The sequence below is a fragment of the Phoca vitulina genome, unplaced genomic scaffold (genome assembly GCF_004348235.1).
Source record: "Phoca vitulina isolate PV1807 unplaced genomic scaffold, GSC_HSeal_1.0 scaffold441, whole genome shotgun sequence".
Taxonomy (NCBI): domain Eukaryota; kingdom Metazoa; phylum Chordata; class Mammalia; order Carnivora; family Phocidae; genus Phoca; species Phoca vitulina.
The window spans coordinates 1-23,935 of NW_022590128.1; the positions used below are offsets into that span (position 1 = coordinate 1).

Below are 23,935 nucleotides of genomic sequence, written 5' to 3' on the forward strand. Positions count from 1 at the left end.
TCAGTAAACCACGTTGTAAGTAGATGTGCTGTCATCCAGGCTTTGTTGTTCTATGTGTAGAGAGCACAGGCAGAGTGGATTGAGCATAATTTTTAAGGGCCCTAGGATTTTCAGAATGGTCGGTGAGCATTGGCTTCATCTTCAGGTCACCAAGCTGTGTTAGCCCCTAACAAGACGGTCAGCCTGTCCTTTGAATCCAGGCATTGACTTCTTTTTTTTTTTTTTAAGATTTTATTTATTTATTCATGAGAGACAGAGAGGCAGAGGGAGAAGCAGGCTCCTAAGGAGCAGGGAGCCCGATGCGGGGCTCGATCCCAGGACCCTGGGATCATGACCTGAGCTGAAGGCAGATGCTTAACGACTGAGCCACCGAGGCACCCAGCATCCTTTTCTTTTTATTAAGTTTACCTGACTGTTATATTGTGAGTCTTTTTGATATTATTAAAAATCCATGGTTTGTTACAGCTATGCCAGACTTAAGTATTCCTTTTTTGGACAATAGACATTCTATTATTAGACATTTAGGTTGTTGCCCTTTTTTGCTGTAATAACTAACCTTGTGGCAAACATTATGGACCATAAATGTTTGGTTGTTCTTTGTTTCCTGGGTATAGATTTTTTTTTTCTTAAGTTTTAAAAATTTTTTAAGTAATGTCTACAATCAGTGTAGGGCTTGAACTCAGATCCTCAAGATCAAGAGTTGCATGCTCCATTGACTGAGCCAGGTAGGCGCCCCCCCGGGTATAGATTTTTATGGGGCAAATGTATTCTGGAATTTCCATGGAAAAAGTTTAAATAGATGGTTCCCTTTTTTTTTTTTTTTTAAGTTTTATTTATTTAAGTGGTCTCTGTACCTATCATGGAGCTCGAACTCACAGCCCCAAGACCAAGAGTTACACACTCCTCCAACTGATCCAGCCAGGCGCCTCTTAAATGGTTCCTTTTTTTTTTTTTTTTTTATTTATTCATTTGAGACACAGAGATAGAGAGAGAGAGAATACGAGCAGGGGGAGAAGCAGAGGAAGGGGGAGAAGCAGGCCCCCCGCTGAGCAGGGAGCCGGATGTGGGGCTCCATCCCAGGACCCTGGGATCATGACCTGAGCCGAAGGCAGACACTTAACCATCTGAGCCACCCAGGCGCCCCTTAAATGGTTCCTTTTTAAACCAATTGAACTTTGGTAACCCAAACTTTATTAGAAAATCAAAGATTCATGAGGGCAAGATTAATTATAAAGAATAACTTTGAAGGAAACCTCTTAATCTATGTTACATGATATAGCTCAAATCCTTGCTGTGCATAGCATTACTTGATTTGCTAATTATTTGTTGCTTTTATTTTTCTTTTTGGGAGAAAAAGAATGTTTTGCTTCTGATACCACTTCAGAGTCTTAAGTTACAGTTCTGTGCTTTCTTTTGATCATGAGAGACACATTTTTTAGGGTTGACAGCTAGATATTTAAATAATCTTTTGTTGGTAATCAGAGACAAACTAAATTTTTTTTTTTTTAATGTATTGGCAAAGATTTAAAAATACTCAGTGAGTGAAAGTGAGGTTGCTTGAGTATTTTATAACTCCTAGCGCTGATGGAAATTGGTTACTCTGTTTTCTGGGAAGGATTTAGTTACTGAGTATAAAAACCTTAAGATTCTTTGACTGTTGGAGGTATATTTTAAGTAAGTATTTTGACTCAAAGGTTTGGTATATCACTATATGTGGTTTATCACTTTATTTCTAATAACAAAATATTGGCCAAATCTGAATTTCTTAATAGAGAATTGATTAAGTAGATCATATTTATAGTGGATTAGTATATAGTTATTTTGTGAAGAATATTTCATGATACCAGGAAATGCAACACTCATGAAAAAAAATTTCTTTATTATAATTTTTAAAGTAATCTCTATGGGGCTTGAAGTCGTGACCCTGAGATCAAGAGTCACATGCTCAAATGACTGAGCCAGCCATGGGCCCTGAAAAAAATTTTTTATTTTATTTTAATTTTTATTCTTTTTTAAAGATTTTATTTATTTACTTGACACAGAGAGAGAGACAGCTAGAGAGGGAACACAAGCAGGGGGAGCAGGAGAGGGAGAAGCAGGCTTCCCACAGAGCAGGGAGCCCGATGTGGGACTTGATCCCAGGACTCTGGGATCATGACCTGAGCCGAAGGCAGACAGACACTTAACGACTGAGCCACCCAGTCGCCCCCCTGAAAAAAATTTTTTAAAGGGTGTATATACCACAGAGGCAGTAGACTAGTAGTTGCCAGAGGTTCAGGGAAATGGGGCATTGATAGCTAATGAGTTTCGGGTTTCTTTCTGGGGTGGTGAAAATGTTCTGGCATTAGATCATAGTGATGGTTATACATACTAAAGCCCACTGAACTCTGCACTTCAAAATGATGAATTTTATGGTGTGTGAGTTATATCTCAATAAAAATACAAACTAAAGTTGCAAACCCCACATCTGTTTATGGCAGAGCATTCGCTATGCATCTGTGCTAACAGCTGTTCAAAATTTATAAATAAATTTAGCATATAAATAAATGTATATTTATATTCTATAAATAAAACAATGTAGCAAATTGTTAAAAAGCTCTTGTTACTTCCAAGAGTCCTTTTCCAGGTGAGTAACACAGGACTTGTCTTAATTCCTCCAGCAATTAGTTGAGACAACACAATGAAGTGCTTACTACCAAGTGAAGTTGAACTGACCCCAGTGGTGTGTGCAAAGGGCTGGTGGAGTAGAGGGTAGAGTGTTTCCGCTACCTGGAGGATACCAGAATTTAGGACCCCATGAAGGAAACAAACTTAGATGGTTTATATTCAACGTAAACCACATTGTTTGTACAGTTTTGGCACAGAAAATCAGCCTTATCTTTTAGGGTGGTGGCATAGCCGTTTTAGGCCTATTTTCTTAACTTTTTTTGTATACAAGTGATTGTTCCATTAATAATTTTTTTATAACTTTCCTATTTTATACTCCTACTTCAAAAAGATTACTTTTCTATCATTTTGTTTGCTTCATCACATCTTTCCATTAAATGGGATTCTTTTAGATTCAGAAGAAATTTTTTTTTTCCTTTTTTTAAAATTTATTAGAGAGAGAGACACACAGCGAGAGAAGGAACACAAGCAGGGGGAGTGGGAGAGGGAGAAGCAGGCTTCCTGCTGAGCAGGGAGCCCGATGCGGGGCTCGATCCCAGGACCCTGGGGTCATGACTTGAGCCGAAGGCAGACGCTTAACGACTGAGCCACCTAGGCGCCCCACAGAAGAAATATTTCTTTAATAAAAACAATATTGTAATATTGCTTTTGCTTATATAAATAGGAAACACAAGAGTTATCTAGGCATACCTGCTGGTGGTGGAAGTATAAATTGCTCCTTAACCTTTCCAGAAAAGCACCCTTAAGCCTTATAATATGGTCAGTGTCAGTTGGGTCCAGTTTTAGTTTTATACTTTCTTTTCTGAGAAGTCTTAATTATTTGTAAAGATAATATTTTATTATTTCTTAGAGGTCCTCAAAAGAACAAAAAGAATATTTAAACTTATTTATTTTCCTTAAAATTTACCATATGGGTCCATTGGGTCATTTTATAATCTAAGATAATATCAGGGCCTAGTCATTTTATTTTTCCTCTATCATAAAACATCTTATTTCATCATTCTAAGAATTATTTTGTCATTATTCTTCAATTCTCAACTATATGAAAGACTAAAATTGAAAAAGTCCTGCAAAATGGTATATATCTACAAGGATTATGTAGCAGTGAAACAGAGTGTCATCATTACATAATCATTTTTTAATTCCATACACAAAATGTTGCATCATCTTTTAAGCCATTATGTTTTTAGTACTGTATATATAATACCTTGTCTCACACTTCTGCTTCTAAAGAGATATTTGAACAAGTGAGGAAAGGTCAGTCACAAATATGTTAATCTTTATGTACCATTTCAGAAAACATGGAACCCTTAAATGTCCACCAATATGTATGGTTAAAAAATTATGGTGCATTACATACATCTGAAATGGTGCCATTTTTTTATTGAGTGATAACAGGATGTCTGAAGAAAGCTTGGATAGGTGATTCATTTTATGTAAAATTACGTATATCTAGCAGAAAGGAAAATCTGAAGAGATGTTTATGGAACATGATCAGAGATCCCTTCCAAATGATAGGATTTCCCAGGACTGACTGATTTATATAAAAGTTACTATGGACAAGTATCAATATTACAACCAAACTAATGATTGGTTAATTTGGGGGCAAAGGGAGGAGAAGAAAAACTGTACAGATAACAACTCCAGATTTAACATTAATGGTTGACCAATTTGATTTGCTTCCTTTTAGTCTTTTTTTCTATGAAGTATTTTCCTACATTTATAAAAAGTAAATAAGTAATTGTACCTATACGCAGAATTTAAATTAAGGTTTTAAAAACTTTTTTTAGGGGCACCTGGGTGGCTCAAGTTGGTTAAGCATCCAACTCTTTTTTTTTTTTTTAAAAGATTTATTTATTTCACAGAGAGAGATACAGCGAGAGAGGGAACACAAGCAGGGGGAGTGGGAGGGGGAGAAGCAGGCTTCCCGCGGAGCAGGGAGCCCGATGCGGGGCTTGATCCCAGAACCCTGGGATCATGACCTGAGCCAAAGGCAGACGCGTAACAGCTGAGCCACCCTGGCGCCCCAAGCATTCAACTCTTGATTTCAGTTTAGGTCATGATCTTATGGGTTGTGAGATTGAGCCCCTGCATTGGGTTCCAGCTCCAAGCTCAGTGGGAATGTGCTTGAGATTGTCTCTCTCCCTCTGCCCCTCCCCTCACTCGCATGCACTCTTTTTCAGATAAATCTTTAACAACAGAAGATCAAAGTGAAATAAACAGGATGTGTGAGATAATGGACAAGGGGAATTTTTACAGGGAGTAGTGCATACAGTGAAACCATAAGTGTTCACATTTTAGCATATAACCCAACCAAAAAAATAAATAAGAGAATCCCTTAAGGGCTTCTCTTGAACACTACACATGGTGTCTTTGTTTTACGTAATATGATGAATGTGGTTGTGACTGACTGATCTTTCCTCACTTATTCATGTATCTCTTTAGAAATGAAATTCCAGGAACAAGGTATAAATATATAACATTTGTTTGTATTGGTCAAGTTTTGTCTCAGAGGGCTGTATTCACCCCCTTGTCTTAAGTGTGTCTGGTGGCCCATATTCGTATGTTGAAAATTGAAAATTTATAGTTATAAACTCAACATTATTTGAGAGTATAGTAGAGGTGTCATTATATTCTCTAATTTTGTTCATTTCCTTGACTTCATAAAATTAATCTTGTCAATTCTAAGTAATTCTGTCATGTTCTGAGTGTGATTTACTTAGTATGTTTTCCTTCTTGAGTCTCCTTTTCTGATTTTTCTCTTGGGGGGTAGTGGCCTTCTGGTATTGAAGTGGGGGGGTGAGTTTGTCTTTGTTGGCTTCTGCTGAGGAGTTCTTATCTGGCGCTATTATTATTCTGATGTTTGTGGTCCTGCAGTGGCTTCCATTGGGTAAGTGGTCAATATAGTGCATCTTCTTCTGTTTGTCCTTGGGCCTCTTTGGGTCCTCTTACGGGTTCAGGAACTCTCAGCTATTTTCTTCTACTTCATTGGGTTGCATGTGATCTTTGAGGCTGTATTTACTCAGTCTTTACCACACTTCACTTTTTTAGATGTTGGGATATGAGTTATCACCCTTGAAATTGAGGCTTGTAAGGCTCTTTTCTTTTGGGTTTCCACTCAGTTTATCTGAGGTTTCTATAATCCCCTTGTGTCCATCACCCCAAGGTATTCCACACCTGCTTCTGTTTCCTTTTCTGTCTAAAATGTCTTTACTAGTGGGGTGCCTGGGTGGCTCGTTCGGTTGAACGTCTGCCTTCAGTTCAGGTCATGATCCTGGGGGCCTGGGATCGAGCCCCACATTGGGCTCCCTGCTCAGTGGGGAGCCTGTTTCTCCCTCTCCCTCTGCCATTCACTCCACCTGTGCTCTCTGGCTTTATCTCTCTGTCAAATAAATAAATAAAATCTTTAAAAAATATATTTAAAATGTCTTTACTAGCCCAGGAGTCATTTTTTTAATAAAGATTTTATTTTTAAGTAACCTCTATACCCAACATGGGGCTCAAACTCAAAACCCTCAGATCAAGAGTTGCATGCTCCACCAACTGAGCCAGCCAGGTGCCCCCACCCAAGGAATCATTTTTAATAATCATTTTTCTTTCTCACTCTCCTTTTTTAAAAAAGATTTTATTTATTTATTTGGGAGGGCAAGAGAACGCGGGAAAGCAAGGGGAGGAGCAGAGAAAGGAACAAGCATACTCCGTGCTGAGTGTGGAGCCCGTCGTGGGGTTCAGTACCATGACCCTGAGGTCATGACCTGAGCTGAAATCAAGAGTCCAATGCTTAACCGACTGAGCCACCCAGGTGCCCCAGTAATCATTTTCTTTTTTTTTTAAGATATTTTATTTGACAGAGAGAAAGACATCGAGAGAGGGAACACAAGCAGGGGGAGTGGGAGAGGGAGAAGCAGACTCCACATGGAGCAGGGAGCCCAATGCGGGGCTTGATCCCAGGACCCTGGGATCATGACCTGAGCCGAAGGCAGACACTTAATGACTGAGCCACCCAGGCGCCCCCCCAGTAATCATTTTTAATAACAGTTTAGGATTTAAAGTCTCTGTTATTCTCAGGATCTTCATTTATTTGTAAAGGGAAGCTTTTGGAATCCAGAAAACCCCTTCACCTCTTAGCCCTTGTGTTAATGCACAGATTTACTACTGCAGTAGATTTACTATTATTTGCATAGTGAGAGACTGATAGCAAGGGAAAAAAAAATTTAACTTAGGCAAAGATCTTTTATTTTTGGTTAGGCTTACGTAGTTCCAAAAAGTAAACATAATTAACAAAACACAACTACCAGAGGAGATGCTCTGGTATCAGTGGAAGGCACTAACCATAAGAAAATCTGATACGGATCTTCATGTACAGATGCCAGTTTGATCCTGTCAAATGAATATGCTATATTCATCTGTCTGTGTGTGAGGCGGTTGGGAGGCAGGAACAGGAAGAACCAAAGCCTCTTCTCCACTGGGTTAGGCAGCCAGGCACTCCAGGGGTATTATTACAGATGACATGGAGGTGATTGTGTTCATAGCAATGGTAACAGTCCCAGCTGTGATGATGATATCAGCAACAGTTTGACAGGATCTATAAATCCTTAGTGCTTCTTTCTCATACAGCTGATCATCCCTGATCCATTCCTTAGACAGGCCACAATATCTTCTTTGACAAAAATGAATCCAGTGCATTCTTTTATCACTGAAAACACACCAGTCTTGGTATTTGCTAATTTGGAAAAACGGTAAAAATACTTTTGCATCATTTTGGAAATGAGTCCAGTCTAAGCTATAAGAAAGTGTATTGTTAAAAAACATACATGGATACTTTCAGTGGTGGTGGTTTTAAAATACTGTGCTTGGCTATAAAAGCCTTAGAAACTTAATGAATAATAGCAAGGAAATTTTAATATCAGTATATCATCTGATATCTATTTCATTTCCCTGTTTTGTCTTCCTCAATGAGCTTTCCTATCCTTTTGTTTTACTTAGGAAAGTAGTAAAGAAGGGACATTTACAAGTCATATCTTTCATCACCCACTCTTGCTTCCCCCTGCCCCCAGCCTCCACCTTGAACGTGTCTTTGTCTTCTGGCTCCCCTCCTTCCCTTTTGCTTAGCTGCCTGGCTGCTTGGCTGATGTATTTTAGATGTCATTTTAGGGTGTTTTTGTTTTTGTGTTAAGATTTTATTTATTTGCCAGAGAGAGCACGCACAAGCAGGGAGAGGGAGAAGCAGGCTCCTCACTGAGCAGGGAGCCCGATGGATTTCTCGATCCCAGGACCCTGATCATCACCTGACCTGAAGGCAGACGCTTAACCGACTGAGCCACCCAGGCATCCCTCATTTTAGGTTTTAGAAAGACTTTTCTGAACAAGACTTGGTTAGACACAGGGAAGCTGGGAGGTGGGAATTTGAGGTGGTGGGATATGGGGATGATAGTTCCACATAAAACATGAATTAGGTACTCATTCTTTTCCATCATAATTTGTAAACGTTAACTACAGTGATTATGCAGGTTCAAAGATGTTGATTTACTCTGTCGTCTTGAATGGGGTATGCTCTAAAAAGCATTCATCTTTGTCTGACTTAGATGTTTACTTGTATCTGATGCAGTAAATGTTTATTGACTCATTTTAAGAGTATATGTAGTAACTTCTGAGACGTTTTTCTCAAGAGAGAAATTTCCCATGTATATATCTTGGAATTATTATAAAGAATTTCTAGGGAGATGTTAATTCCAGACACTGCATTAAACTCTTACAATTTTACCTACCCAGGACCCCTCGTCCAGTGATTGTGGAGCCTATGGAGCAGTTTGATGATGAAGATGGCTTGCCGGAGAAGCTAATGCAGAAAACCCAACAATATCATAAGTAAGATTTTATTAATAAAGATATTTTGATATGTGATATCAAGGATATTATATCACATCTGTTATCAAGTATTGTTAGATTATAAGGTGTTCTGTTCAGTTATATAATCTGGTTAATAGAGTGGCCTGGTCTACATGAATGTTATTGTTCTTTTATATATGGATAGAACATTAACTTAGAATTCTGAGTCTACTTTTATAACTGGGACAGGTGTGGGTAGGTAAAACTAACATATTTGCAAGCATGAATTCAACAAATACTGGAGGGCTTTTGTGCTAGGCACTGTTCCACGTGTTTTCAGTGCAACTTTGAACTGTTTTTGCCTTCCTACTGCTTATATTTCTGGTGGTGGAGTTATACAAGAAGTAAGGAACCAAAAATTATAAAACATGTATTAGGGGCGCCTGGGTGGCTTAGTCGTTAAGCGTCTGCCTTCGGCTCAGGTTATGATCCCAGGGTCCTGGGATCAAGCCCCGCATCGGGCTCCCTGCTTGCCAGGAAGCCTGCTTCTCCCTTTCCCACTCCTCCTGCTTGTGTTCCCTCTCTCACTGTCTCTCTATCTGTCAAATAAATAAATAAAATCTTAAAAATATATATATATTAAATTGTGAGAATTACTATTTAAAAAACTCACTAACATAAGGTGTAAAGGCTTAGATCAAAGTGTATGCATATTTAAAGTTGATTAATACTGGCAAATGGTTTTCCAGGAATATACCAATTTACATTCCTTGGTGTATGTATAAAGGTATTTTTCTTCATCATGACGAAAAGATGGATATATGATTTTAAGATTTGATAGCCTTTGTTCAAAATGATATTTTATGCGTGTTATTTTAATTAGCGTTCTTTTAGTGCAGTTGAATGTTTTTCTTTGTAGTTGATTTAAATGAGAAATATGAATGCTTGTTACATGCCTGGTGCAGGAGATGTGTCAGTGAACAAAATAGGCCAGAAATTCATGCTATGTGGGGGATGGTAAGGAGGGTAAACAATAAAATTAGTAAAACAAATACAGCAGAAAGGGGAAAGTGGATGCTGTGGAGCAGAGTAGTGTGTTCTTTGTACAGGTGGTTTGGGAAGTCTACCTGAGAGGGTGACATTTGATTAACAGCTTGAAGGAGTGGGGAGGAAGAAGCTAGCTATGTAGGATCAGAAGTGGGCTGGAATAGAGAGAATAGTGATCTCAGCAGAGGAAATAGTACCTATAAAGGCCTTGAGGGAACTCTGGCAAGTTCTAGGAACAGTAGAGAGGCCAGTTTAGCTGGAGCATAGTAAGTAGGGAGGGGAAATAGTAGGGAGGAGGTAGAAATAGGACCTTGGGAGGAGTGTAGATTGTTGTGCCTTGCTGGCTATTGAACTGACTTTTGTATTTTATGAGTAGTGACTTAATCCTAAATTTAACAGTAGCTTTTTTGGCTCCTGTTTTAAGAATAGATTTGTAAAGAACCAAGGGTGGAATTGGGGGGATAGTAAATTAGGAGCCTGCTGAAATGGAGGTCACAGTGGTGATGGTGAGAAGTGGTCAGATTCTGGCTATAGTTTGAAAATAGACTTTGGATTTTGCTGGTGGATGTGGGAGAAAGAGAGTTAAAAGCATGATTATGTGGTTTTTGGCCAAAGTAACTGGAAATATGGAAATTGCTAATGATTGATCTGGAGAATCTTGGAGGAGGAGCATTTTGGGGGGAGGAAGTTCAGGAACCTTGTTTTAGACATCTTAAGTTTGAGATGGTTTCCAAAACCCAAGTGGAGATGTCAAATAAGTAGTTGGATTTGCATCTGGAATTTAGATGAGCTTTCTGAGCTACACTTACCGCATGTGATAGATAACTATGTCAAAGGACTGAGCCCTGGAATACTCAGTATATAGAGCTGGGGAAGCATAGACGGAATTAGCAAAGACAAGAGTGGAACAGTCATTGCTGTAGGGGGATCAACTGGCAGTATGTCCTGGAAGCAAGGGAAGAAAGTATTTTAGGGGAGAAGGATCAGTAGTATAATCAGTTGTAATTCAGAACCGTTTTAATTTCTCATACAATGCTATTTTTCAAAGAATTACTATGATTTCCTAGTCACTTGACTTTTTTTCTGGTTATAGTTTAGCATTACAAATTTGAACTAGAGCATACTTTTGGATTCAAGAATTAGAGAACTGGAATTATAAGGGTGTTACAAAAAGTGGAATTTATATACATACAGAAATATTCATTTATATAATTTAATTACCCAGCAAACCTTACAAGGTCTCATATTTCCAGTTTTGCTACTAAAGAGTTATGCTCAGAAGGGAATGTTCACAAAGGCTAAGTGCCATGGTTCAAATTTAGTTCTAACTCCTCAAATCCATATTGTTTCAGTAGTGTTCCCCTTGGAGAAAATGAAGATTTTTTAATATTTGTGATTATAGTCAAAGTCTGATTTTAGGAACTACTGACTAATAAATAATTCTTTCAGAAAAATGAGTAGGTGGTTGATCTCCCCCATTCCTTTCCTTTTTCCAGTCAGTGTTTTAAAAAGAAAATGTCTAAGTCTTGTTTTTTAAGTATAGAATACCAGATCATGGTTAACTTTGATTTTCCTTATGTACCTCTGAAAATCTTTAAAGCTCTTTCTTGTTACTACATCTTTTTTTCTGTGACAACCTCACCTTTTATCTCCCAAATTTGTCTCACCTACGCATCTTCCCCTCCCCACCCTAAAATAAAAGTTAAAATTTAGGATTGCAAGGCCTCTATACTTTCATTGGCGGGGTAGGGATTATGTTTTTACTAATATTATTTATTTATTTATTTTTTAAAGATATTATTTATTTGACAGAGAGAGACACAGCAAGAGAGGGAACACAAGCAGGGGGAGTGGGAGAGGGAGAAAGAGGCTTCCTGCGGAGCAGGGAGCCCGATGTGGGGCTCGATCCCAGAATGCTGGGATCATGACCTGAGCCGAAGGCAGACACTTAACGACTGAGCCACCCAGGCACTGCTACTAATATTTTTTAATAGAAGCTATGATAGGCAAGAATAATTGAAAAAATTCTTTGAATTTCAAGTACATTCATAGATCATTATTTTTTAAAAAAATTTTTTGGTCATTTGTTTGCTGATCTTTTATTCATTCATTTAAGAAATAAATGTTAAATGTATACAATGTGCCAGATACTACGCTAGGTTCTTGAGGTACAAGAATTAACAGACATATTTATAAGTGAGGCCTTTATTTTTTGGCATAGCCAATTAACCTAGCACATAACATTCAATAAACTATCTGCCTTTATTATCCCTAAAAGTTACTCCTTTTAGGAAAAAAAATTAATTCTTGACAATTTAGGGCATATTTGATTCATGTGTTGCAGATTGCCTTATCTAAAATTGTTTGTTGAGTGAAAACCAGAAGGCCTTATTGAAGGTGATAATTAGGGGAGTGCAGCTTGTAGTATCAGATTGCTTAGGTTCAAGTCCTGGTTCTGTTCTTACTAGCTGGGCATCCTTGGGCAGTTTTCTTAAACTCAGGGTTGTTAAAACATGTATTATAATACTGCCATGAGGTAAGTCATGTCGAGTACTTACTTGCCTGACACGGTGCCATAAACATTGTAACTGCTTAGTAAATGGTAGTCCTTATTATCTTATTTGTTGTTTTGACTTTTAAACATACATTTCTGTATGTTTTCAAATGTAAACTTAGGGAAAGAGAACAGCCGCCACGTTTTGCTCAACCTGGGACCTTTGAATTTGAGTATGCATCTCGATGGAAGGCTCTTGATGAAATGGAAAAGCAGCAGCGTGAGCAGGTTGATAGAAACATCAGAGAAGCCAAAGAGAAACTGGAAGCAGAAATGGAAGCAGCTAGGCATGAACACCAATTAATGTTAATGAGGCAAGGTAAAAATGGGTTTTCATATAGATATGGTATGATTTTTTTTTTTCTTAAGGCTCGTTCATATTTCCCAATGATACCTATTATTATTTAAGTTGCCAGTTAGGAGTTTTGGAGATAGTTGGAACTCTCACTGTATTAGAAACAAAAATCTCCCTTTTCCAAGAAAGAAAAAAAAAAAAAAAAGCAAAAATACCTTATTAAAATAAATTTTTGGTGCCTGGGTGGCTCAGTTGGTTGAGTGTCTCTCTCTCTCTTTTTTTTTAAGATTTTATTTATTTATTTGACAGAGAGATAGCGAGAGCAGGAACACAAGCAGGGGCAGTGGGAGAGGGAGAAGCAGGCTTCCCGCCGAGCAGGGAACCCGATGTGGGGCCCAATCCCAGGACCCTGGGATCATGACCTGAGCCGAAGGCAGACACTTAACGAATGAGCCACCCAGGCGCCCAAGTGTCTAACTCTTGATCTCAACTCAGGGTTGTGAGTTCAAGCCCTGCATTGTGAGTTCAAACCCCGCGTTTAAAAAGAAAAAAAAAAGGGCGCCTGGGTCGCTCAGTTGGTTAAGCATCTGCGTTGGCTTAGGTAATGATCCCAGGATCCTGAGATCAAGCCCTGCATCGGGCTCCCTGCTCAGTGGGGAGACTGCTTTTCCCCCTCCCTCTGCCTGCTGCACCCCCTGATTGTGCTTTTTCTCTCTGTCAAATAAATAAACAAAATCTTAAAAAAAAAAAAAAAAGTCCTCCCTACATACATGGTATTGTTGGAGGTTATTAAGGTTGTTAAATTTTGCCTGTAACAAATATTTTATTCTGCTGGCAAAAAGAGAAGCACAGTGGGTAATTCTTGGTGTGTAGATTTGGCATAAAGTCACATATCAAGATTTTGTTGTGGTGTACACCTGACTAATATAACACTGTATATTAACTAACTGGAATTAAAATAAAAATTTTAAAAGATTTTGTTTATTGGAAAGAAGAATTATGACAAATGCTGGCTATTTAAGATTGTACTGTGTGTCAAAAGAATACAGATGGATATTCTTTGGCAGGGGTGAAAAAGATTCATGTGTGCTGACAGATAGGGGGATTCATGAAGACTGAATTTTTTTGTAGCTGGCAAGAATATTTTAAACATTTGAGACAGAGCCAACTGAACTTTGAAGAGCAGTCCTAATGGGTGATCATTTATTCTCATATTCACCGGTCAGTTACCTAACATTGACAACGTGCTTAAATATATCTAGAAGCTCACTTCTCCCCTATCCTCTTGCTGGGTTTCTTTTTATGCCTATCTTTCTTTATTGTTTATATCTTCCCTTTTCTGTTCTTGAATTCTCCAAATAATTTCTTCGTTATTCCTGTCACTCATTTTTTCAACTATTCATAGTAGTTTTTATTTCTTAAAATAAGCATTTGATTGCTTTCTTACTGTTAATTTTTTTTTTTTTTAATTTAGTGTTTCAGTAAACATTTACCTACCTTCTCTTGGCTACCCCCAGAGATGAAGGCACAGGATGCTTACCTAGATTTCTTCAGTAGCCTTCTTACTGGACTGTCATTTAATCCTGGTCTCTAAACCATTCTTTTATATTAGAGCCAGTATTTCTTTAAAAAGTGAAAAATAGGATCATTATTCATCTTTAAATCCTTTTGATAGATTCTTGATTCCTACAAGTCTGGGTTGTTTGTTTTTTCTGTTCAGTAAATGGTTAGTGAACATTTATGATCAAGTCACTAAATAACTGTGCTGAAACTAAGTTAAAAAAACAAAATCCAGCTCAGCAACTGTAGAAACTAGTCAGACATTTCTGGTTTCATTTGGACACTAAACTTAGCAGTTCTGTAAGTTCACTCTTCTAAGAAAATTGAACTCATTTATATTACATATATTTAAGATAAACTAAGTCTCTAGCAGAAAATTTTAAATTGTTTTATAAGATAGGGTTACAGAATCATTGGCTGCTTAGAGATGGAGGAGAGATCTTCAGGGTTATCTAGTCTGGTGAATTTGTGGCTTTAAAACACATGAGAATCAACTGGGAAATTTTTAAAAATTTAATTTCCTGGGCCCCATGATTACTCTAGTACTTCTGTCCAATATGAATTGTTTTCTGCTCATAGCCTGCTGGGCACTTTGCCACTATCTACAGTCATGCCATAGTTAGGACATAACATTGATTAAATATGGAAGCATTTGTACTACAAGATATTTGTTGCTGATGATGACAAACAATATTGTAACAGTCATTACTTCACATAATTTTTAATGTCAGTTGTAGAAGACACTGAGGTATTTGAGGATATAGTGATGACAAAGAACAACATTTCTTTTGCCCTCATAAAGCTCTTTTGAGCTCTTAGAAGATTTGCCTATCCCTAAGGCTTGACTTTTGAAGCAGAATAATTTTGCAAAGTTATTTCCTATGAGCTTTTTTTTTCATTGCTTTTTGTGTGTTTGTTTATAACCCCTGTTAACAATATTTTGGTTTATAATATTAGAAAAGCACATTGTTTAGTGTAGCCTACTCCTTCTGGGTTTACTTCTGCTGAAGTACATCTTGTGTTTATTTTGGCAAAAGTCTGCAGGTGATAAATTTTTTTTAGTGTTTGTGCAAATTTTTTTTTTTTTTTAATTTACAGTTTTCTACAATTTTACATTTCATACAGCATTTCTAAGGGTTTATTCAGGTCGAGGGGGGACTTTAGGTAATCTTTGTTCTATGGCTGTGCAGAAACAGAAACAGCTCTTTAGTTAACTTATCATGGAAATAGAAAACTCAAATAGTACAGAAAAAGTGTCTCCTCCCCGCCCCCACCTTCTGCTTTCTTCTAGGAGTCACAGTGTCTTCTGTATTTTAACAGTTTCTTTTGTATATCCCTTAATGAAAAGAAAACTTGAATATGTCAGTAGATATGTATATTTATTTATAACCAAAAAATGCCCTATTTATCTTTTTCTGTACCTTGCTGTTTTACTTCCAGTAGAAGATCTGCCTCATTTTTTAAATGGCTGCATGATACTCTGCTAAATGGATATAATTAGTTTAGCTCATCCTCTGTTGATTGATATCTAGTTCTTTTTCCAGTTAGTAAAAGCAGTGCTTTAATGAATATTTATATATATACCTTAGCAAAGTTTTGTAAATCTTAATTCTTCATGGATACACCAATATGTTCTAATAATTGTACTTTTATACTTTGCTGATCTTTATTTAATCCTTTCTGGATCCAAATTCATTATACTATTACAGGTTAGTTTTTTCCTCCTCCCCCTGTTTTTGATCATCAGCATAGGAGGCAGTTCCTGAATTTTCTTCATGGTTATTTTTGTATTACCTTTGTTCCTGTAGTTACAAACTTTCAATAGATGAGATTAACTCTGCCATGCATTTTGTTATTACTCTCTGCTCTACCACCAATGGAATTTTATGATTATCACTGTTTGTGTATGCCTTCGTACTGATAAATCAAGTAGTGGAAGTGTATTGCCTTTAAATATCTTTTGGTCCTGATTACTGAAGGAAAAAAAACCCACGGAAATAGGCATAATTTATTCCTCCTTCATTCTCTTTTCCTCTCAACATTTTTCTCAGATTTTATTTATTTATTTGACAGAGACAGCAAGAGAGGGAACACAAGCAGGGTGTGTGTGAGAGGGAGAAGCAGGCTTCCCACTGAGCAGGAAGCCCGATGCAGGGCTCGATCCCAGGACCCTGGGATCATGACCTTAGCCGAAGGCAGGCGCTTAACGACTGAGCCACCCAGGCGCCCTGCTCTCAACTTTTATTTATTTTGTATCTTATTTGTCTACATTTATGACATCAATTTTTTTTTTTAGTATAAAAGCTGATTTTGTTTATTTTTCTACTGTTGGAGAACATTTAAGTTTTACTCTCTTAGTAGTTTTCAATTACACAATACACTGTTATCAACTATAGTCACTACATTATATGTTGAATCCTCAGGCCTTATTATTATAGGTGAAAGTTTTTACCCTTTTACCAACCTCTCCGTATTTACCCCACTTCCCAGCCCCTGACAGCCACTTTCTACTTCGTTTCTATGAGTTTTAGTTTTTTAGATTCCACATATAAGTTCTATGCAGTATTTGTCTGTCTTTGGCATATTTCACTGAGCTTTAATGCCCTCAAGGTTTATCCATGTTCTTGGAAACGTAGGGTTTCATTTTCTTGTGGCTGAATAATATTCGATTGTGTGTCTGTGTATGTATATTATGTGTATGAGTGTGTGTATATATGTATATTGTAGATATATATATGTACGTATACACACCACATCTTTATCAGTTCACTGGTTGATGGAGACTTAGGTTGTTTCCATACGGTCACTGTTGTGAATAATGTTGGACTGAACATGGAAGTGCACATACCTCTTCAATATCATGTTTTCATTTCAACTTAATGTTCTTTAATGATAATCCTCACACGTTTAAATCTTAACCCTATTTTAAATAGATGAGTCATGATTGTTCATTTGATTGATGTCTATCCTCGTGATTTAAGGAAGGATTCATAAAAACAACATTCCTTGCGTTCTTGTGTCTTCTAAAATATTATCTGTGATCCTTATATTTTAAACTGGTGCTTGAAATTCATGGATCTTTTTCTCTCTTCCTTTCTTAAGTACTTGATAGCATGTTTCATTGTCTTCTAGCATTGAATGTTTCTGTGGGGAAGTCTGAGGTAAGCCTGAATTTTTTCCCGTCTCGTAAGTGACTTGATCTGGATTCTTTTCTTCTTAAGTCAAGTCCAGTAACTTATCCAGGATGTGTTCCCTACCCACCCACCCTCCTGCCCCAAACATTTTGTTAAGATAAATTTTTTTTCTTTTCTTTTTCTTTTTACGTAGGCTCCACACCCAGAATGGAGCCCAGTATAGGGCATGAACTCACAACCCCAAAATCAAGACTTGAGCCAAGATCAGAAGTCAGATGCTTAACCAAATGAGCCACCCAGGCACCCCTTGTTAAGAGAAATTTTAAACATAATGTTGAAGGAATTTTAAGGTGTTCGCTATTTAGATTCTGTTACTAACATTTTACTGTACTTTATTATATCTTTCCATCTTTTCATTCTTGTATTTAAGATACATCTTGTTGTAACAGTATAGTGTTTCAACTTTTCTTTGGCACTAAATATGCCCTTAAAATCTGTAGATTTGGGGCACCTGGGTGGCTCAGTTGGTTAAGCGTCTGCCTTCAGCTCAGGTCATGATCCCAAGGTCCTGGGATCGAGTTCGACATTGGGCCCCCTGCTCAGCAGGGAACCTGCTTCTACCTCTCCCTCTGCCTGCTGCTCCCCCCTGCTTGTGCACTCTGTCTCTGTCAAATAAAAAAATGTTTAAAAAATGTAGATTCAGTGCCTATATTTCTGGAAAATAGACTGTTAGATCAGAGAGTATACATTCAGTTTTCATGACTTGAAGGATATTAAATTGAGAAAACACAGTCCCGATCAAACTTTAAATTTGTCTTTATTCCCCTTTATTCCCTTATATTCCCGTATATTTATGTTACATAGATGTAATTTTATGTTCTTTGTCATTAAATTAGGAAAGCATTTTCAAATGTTTTTTGGTTTAGTAATAAGTAGTGCTGCAGCTGATGTCTTTATGTGTATGGACGGATGCCTTTGGATTATATTTTTAGGAAAAATCTCTGTGACTGTGATTTACTGGATCAAAGGTTGAAAACACTTCAGCTGTATATATATGTACATACATATATATACACACATACATATGTATATATACATATATACATGTATGTAATATAGCTATATATATATATATATATATGTATGTGTATATATGTATTTTTTTTGTAATTTATTCCCCCCAGAAGGATATTACTATGGCAGTGTACAAATATGTAAGCTTTGTTGAAATTTCAGGAACCTCGGATATTAGCAACTTAAATAATTTAGTAAATGTAAAATGGTAGTTTTGCTTTAAGTTGATAGTGCTCTTACTTAAATTGCATAATGTGCTTATCTGTTAACTTTATTGTTGGATTCTTTGAGCTAATAACCACTGTTAACAGATGGGGAAATGCTATCTGAGAGGTTAAAGCAGTTTTCTCAACTGGCACAGCTTAAAGGGAGAAAATCTAGTTGTCAGAAAACAAATGTTTATGTTTTTTTCTTACTCCTTTTTGTGGAAGAAAATGTAATGCACACTTTTACATTATTATATATGGTAATTTGTCCCTGATTTAAGAGCAGCTAACCTGCAAAACCATGACAAAATTGTTACTGGATAGACTGGATAGACTTTCTTGGATAATTAATGATTGTAGTACACTTTCCACATTTTTGCTTATCGAAGCATTTCCCCTTAGGACTATAAGTAGATTATATATTTTTGGTATCTGCTAGGTTTCTCCAGCTAAAGTAATTATCTGATAGTTGTATGGTTCTCAGTGTTTGTACAGTGGAGTCAAATAGCGTGCTTTAAAAAAAAAAATACCAATGTCTACATCCCAAGAGATTTTGATTTAATTCGTCTGGTTAAAAGGTATTTAGGTAGTTCTCATGAGCAGTTAAGGTTGACAACTAATTGCCTCAATGTTTGAAATCATTGTAGTAGTTTTTGATGGTTTTTAAGGTAGCTAAGTGTTTTCACGCATCTTGTTGGAATCCCCTGGTCACTACCTTACCCTAGCTGGATGGTTATAATACATTTATAATCTGTCTGAATCTTTTTTCTTTGACATAAGTAATATATAATACAGCTGTTTTCAGTCAGTAAAGTGGGGACGATAATATTTACCTTGTTAGGGTTATGATGCCTACTTTGTTGTGGTTATATTATTAGGGTTATTGGCACATAGAATAACTGTAACTGTTAGTATTTTGTTATATAAGTTCTTGAGAATAGTGATTTATTAAGAAATGTTCAATTGAGGTAATTTATGTTCACATTAGAAATTTCAGATACTGTGATAAGAGGGCAAATAAAAGCACAACCCATAATTGTGCCATCCAGAGTATTTTAATGTTTTTTGTATGCACATAATTTGGTAAGCTGTTACAAAGATTTTTAGCACTTGGGCAAAAGAAATGTACTTTTTCTAATCTTATACTACTCTGGAACCCCTGTTCTTGATGATATGGCAAGGGTTAGTGACTAGGGGAATTCTCATCTTGTTTAAAATAATCTTGTTGGTATCAGAATTCAGCACCCACCCCCAAGAATTCTCTCATAGCCTTTTTTCATAAGAAATTGACTTTGTGTGGGAGGAATCTTCTGCTAATTTACTGGAAGGGGGATATTCTTTGGAAGTTAAACAGTATCCTATTATTCTTACTGTTTGTTTTGGTTCTTATGTGCCCTCTGCTCATGTCTCCCAAGGCATCCTTTTGGGCTTTACAAAATTCGCAGCTGAAAAAATTTCTAATTTGAAAGAATGTATATGAAAACATAGCTACCGTTTATTCTGTTTTTAATATGTTCCAGGCGTTACATTAAAACAGTTACTACCCATTTTAATTTCTTAACGTAAGCATAAATTTTATTATTATTTCCATACACATGAAGAAACGTCCAGAAAAGATACTAATTTGATTAATTACACAGCTTATAATTTTTCATTATAAAATGATAGACAAAAAAGCGAGGTGCATGAGTATGAATAAGTTACTAAGTATATTGCCAGCAGTAGAGAATCTATATGATTATTGATTTAAAAAAAAAAGGGAAGGTAAAAATATTAATGTGTAATCAATATTTTATAGATCTCATGAGGCGTCAAGAAGAACTCAGACGCTTGGAAGAACTCAGAAACCAAGAGTTACAAAAACGGAAGCAAATACAACTGAGGTAAAAGAACATCATTGTAATATATATGTGAATATATGTAGTTTTCATTGTGTTTTTAATAAAATTCCCCACTGCCTATAATAAATAAGTTGTACAAGTTGGAAAATACAGAAAAAAATAACAAAATTGTCTATTTTGACTATACTTTGGGAATTACTCTACACATTAGTATAATTCTTTGGTATTATGTTTTTTTTTTTTTCCCCAAGCTGGTTATGGACACTTTGATTGCATTCACTGTGAACTTATATAAGGGGCTTAGGTATTGCATATAATTTGCTGTAAGAATGCACTGTGAATTACTGGATCATTTTTCTAGAGATGGACATATTTGAATTGTTCTTAGTTTTAATTTTTCCATGTGTATAACACTACTGAATGCTTTTATACATCTTTGTGCTTCTGATAATTTGCTTAAAAAAGATTTGTGGAAGTGGAATACATGATAAAAAGGGGTATGGGTATTTAAAATCTCAGTATAAAATAGATGACTGTGATGGTCAACTTAAAATCTTCTAGGTTAAATAAGGACTTTGGGGGAGTGGTTGATCCAAGATATATAAACAAAGATTAACAGCTTTTCTTGTACTAGCAGTATTTAATTGTGAAATATAATGAGATAAGTATCACTCTTAAAAGTTTTTAAAAATCATAATAGGAAGTGTTATGAACAAAGCTATGATACACTTGATCTTAGCCAAAAGGCCGAGAAGCGATGAACAAAGCTATGATAGATTAAAGCAAACTTAAAGTTTTATTTAAGAAAATTTTTAAATTAATTTTAGAGAAAAAGAACAAGTGTGGGGTGGAGGGTCAGAGGGAGAGGGAGAGAAGGAATATCAAGCAGACTTCCCACTGAGCGTGGAGGCTGCCATGGGGCTGAATCTCAGCACTCTTAGGTCATGACCTGAGCTGAAACCAAGAGTCAGATGCTCAACTAACTGCCATCCAGGTGCCCCAAAGTTTTGTTTTTTATTTTTAAATTTTTTTTGTTTTTTATTTTTTCAAGATGTTATTTGTTTATTCATTTGAGACAGAGAGCATGAGCACGGAGAGAGGGAGAAGCAGACCCCTGCTGAGCCGGGAGCCCAGCTTAACCATCTGAGCCACCCAGGCGCCCCTCATTTTGTTTTTTAAAGTGTTATAAAAGGGGCGCCTGGGTGGTGCAGTTGTTGGGCGTCTGCCTTGGGCTTAGGTCATGATCCTACAGTCCTGGGCTCGAGCCCCACATCGGGCTCCCTGCTCAGTGGGAAGCCTGCTTCTCCCTCTCCCACTCCCCCTGCTTGTGTTCCCTCTCTGCTGTCTCTCTCTCTCTGTCAAATAAATAAAGTCTTTTAAAAAAGAATAAAGTGTTATAAAAGTAGTAAGTGCTTGTGGTAGGAAGTAAGGTGCTCATGGGAAATAAAAAAATAAAAAAGAAGGCAAAAAGCCTTGAATAAATGTGAAGTGTCTTTATGGTCTGGAGATAGGTTGTATTCAGTATATTTTGAAGTATTTTTTCTAATTTTGTACCTGCTTATATCAATGTATGTATGTTTCTCTCTTGCAACTACCCTGATTTTACTCTAAATTACTTCTTCTCAAATTATGGTATTTGGACAGACAGCATCAGCATTCCAATTATAAGCCTCCACTTCCCCAACCGGTGAATCAGAAACTATATGGGTGGAGCCCAGCCACCTGTGCTTAATCTTCTAGGTGATTCATATGCATCATAAAGTTTGAGAACCACTATTATATAAAACTCCCCATATGACCTCCTTACACAAGGGACCTTTTGCCAATTTCTTTGTTGTCGTTTCTTTCCTTTTTATGTAAGTATGTTAAAGTCTGTTCTACTTGTACAAAGAAAAGGAAACCTTCCCTCCCAAGTATAAAACTCTGACTCCATTTTCCCTTATATTTATACTTGACAGCTAGGCTTTTAGAAATAGTACTCTGCCTTTCACTTCTCAAAAAAAATAATTTAACCAAACAATGTGGGTAAAAAAAAAAACACATAAAAATGGGGGCCCCTGGCTAGCTCAGTCAGTAGAGCATGCAACTTGATCTTGGGGTTGTCAGTTCGAGCCCCAGAATGGGTGTAGAGATTACTTAAAAATAAAGTCTTTAAAAAACAAACAAATGAACATAATTGCATTGCAAGTGAGTAACATTAACACTCTGAAAGGGGATGAGGAAGAAAATAAGGAACCTAAATAACTTTGGGAAACACTGTCTTGACACTATAGGCCAATTACAAGAAAAGCAATATATTTTGTAATCTAATTAATGTGTTTCTCACAGGGATATGGGTTAGTAGTTCTGAAACTATTTTTTGTATGTACTTTTTTCCTACTTTGATCAGGTCTTTAATGAAAAGAATGCTTATACTTTTTTGAGTGAACAAATTAGTAAATAATAGATAATGAAACGCAGGTTTCTCATTGTTGGAGAAAGAAAAAAGAGAGAAAGGCTAAAACTAAAATGAATCCTGTGGTGTTGAATTGGGATCAGGGTAACAATAGAACTCAGTGGTATTTAACTTAGAGAAATATAGATGTGTGTATATATGTGGGTTCACATACATACATACATTTCATAACTCCTGTCTACCTAGAAGCAGTGATGCAATGCCTCAGTAACAGTGAGCACATTATTAGGGCCCAGATTCTTGTTTCAAACACAATTCTTTAATAAAAGGAACTAAGGCTTTGTGGAGAAGTGGTTGATTCCTGGACTAAAAAGTCCAGGATGAGCCTGGAATGTTGTGCCAGGGAATAAGAAAGTACAGGTGTACCTCTGATATACTACAGGTTCGGTACTAGACCACTGGAGTAAAGCAGATATTGAAATAAGGTGTATCTAATGAACTTTTTGGCTTCCCAGTGCATGTAAAAGTTACGTTTACACTGTGTTATAATGTAACAAGTGTATAAGAGCATTATGTCTAAAAAAATGTACACACCTTAATGAAAAAACACTTTATTGATAAAAAGTGCTAACCATCATCTGAGCTTTCAGTGAGTTGTAATCTTTTTGTTGGTGGAAGGGCTTTCCTTGATGTTGATGGTTGCTGACTGATCAGGGTAGTGGTTGCTGAAGGTTGGGAAGGCTGTGGCAGTTTTTGACTCTCTTTCACAAACGATTTCTCTGTAGCATGCGGTGCTGTTTGATAGCATTTTACCCACAGTAGAACTTCTTTCAGAATAGGAATCCTCTCAAACCCTCTCATAGACATACCTTGGAGATACCGCAGATTCAGATCTAGACCAGTGCTGTAAAGTGAATACAATACAATAAAGTGTGTCATATGAATTCTTTGGTTTCCCAGTACATACAAGTGATATTTACACCTATAGTTTATTAAGTGTGAAATAGCATTATGTTTAAAAAAAAGTGCATGCCTTAATTAAAAAAATACTGATCAGGTTGATGGTTGCTGAAGGTTGGGGTGGTTGTGGCAATTTCTTAAAATAAGATGATATTGAAATTTGCCGCATGAATAGTCTTCCTTGCAGGCAAGGTTTTTCTGTAGCATGTGGTGCTGTTTGATACCATTTTACCCACAGTAGAACTTCTTTCAAAATTGGGAGTCAGTCCTCTCAAACCCTGCTGATGTGTTACCAATTACATTTATGTAATATGCTAAGTTCTTTGTTGTCATTTCAACAGTCTTCACAGCATCTTCACCAGGAGTAGAGTCC

The 23,935-nt window shown here is 36.8% G+C and overlaps 1 protein-coding gene and 1 pseudogene across 1 annotated transcript; one reads left to right on the forward strand and one right to left on the reverse strand.

Moving 5' to 3' along the window:
• The first annotated feature begins 8,342 nt into the window (after window positions 1-8,342).
• LOC116629242 (paraspeckle component 1-like) lies at window positions 8,343-20,309 on the forward strand. The gene is made up of 3 exons (XM_032399543.1): window positions 8,343-8,535; window positions 12,220-12,416; window positions 20,165-20,309. Exons 1-3 carry the CDS (start codon window positions 8,468-8,470, stop codon window positions 20,251-20,253), a joined length of 354 nt encoding a protein of 117 aa, XP_032255434.1. The 5' UTR covers window positions 8,343-8,467; the 3' UTR covers window positions 20,254-20,309.
• A 504-nt stretch (window positions 20,310-20,813) lies between these two features.
• LOC116629243 lies at window positions 20,814-20,966 on the reverse strand (annotated as a pseudogene).
• Window positions 20,967-23,935: the final 2,969 nt, after the last annotated feature.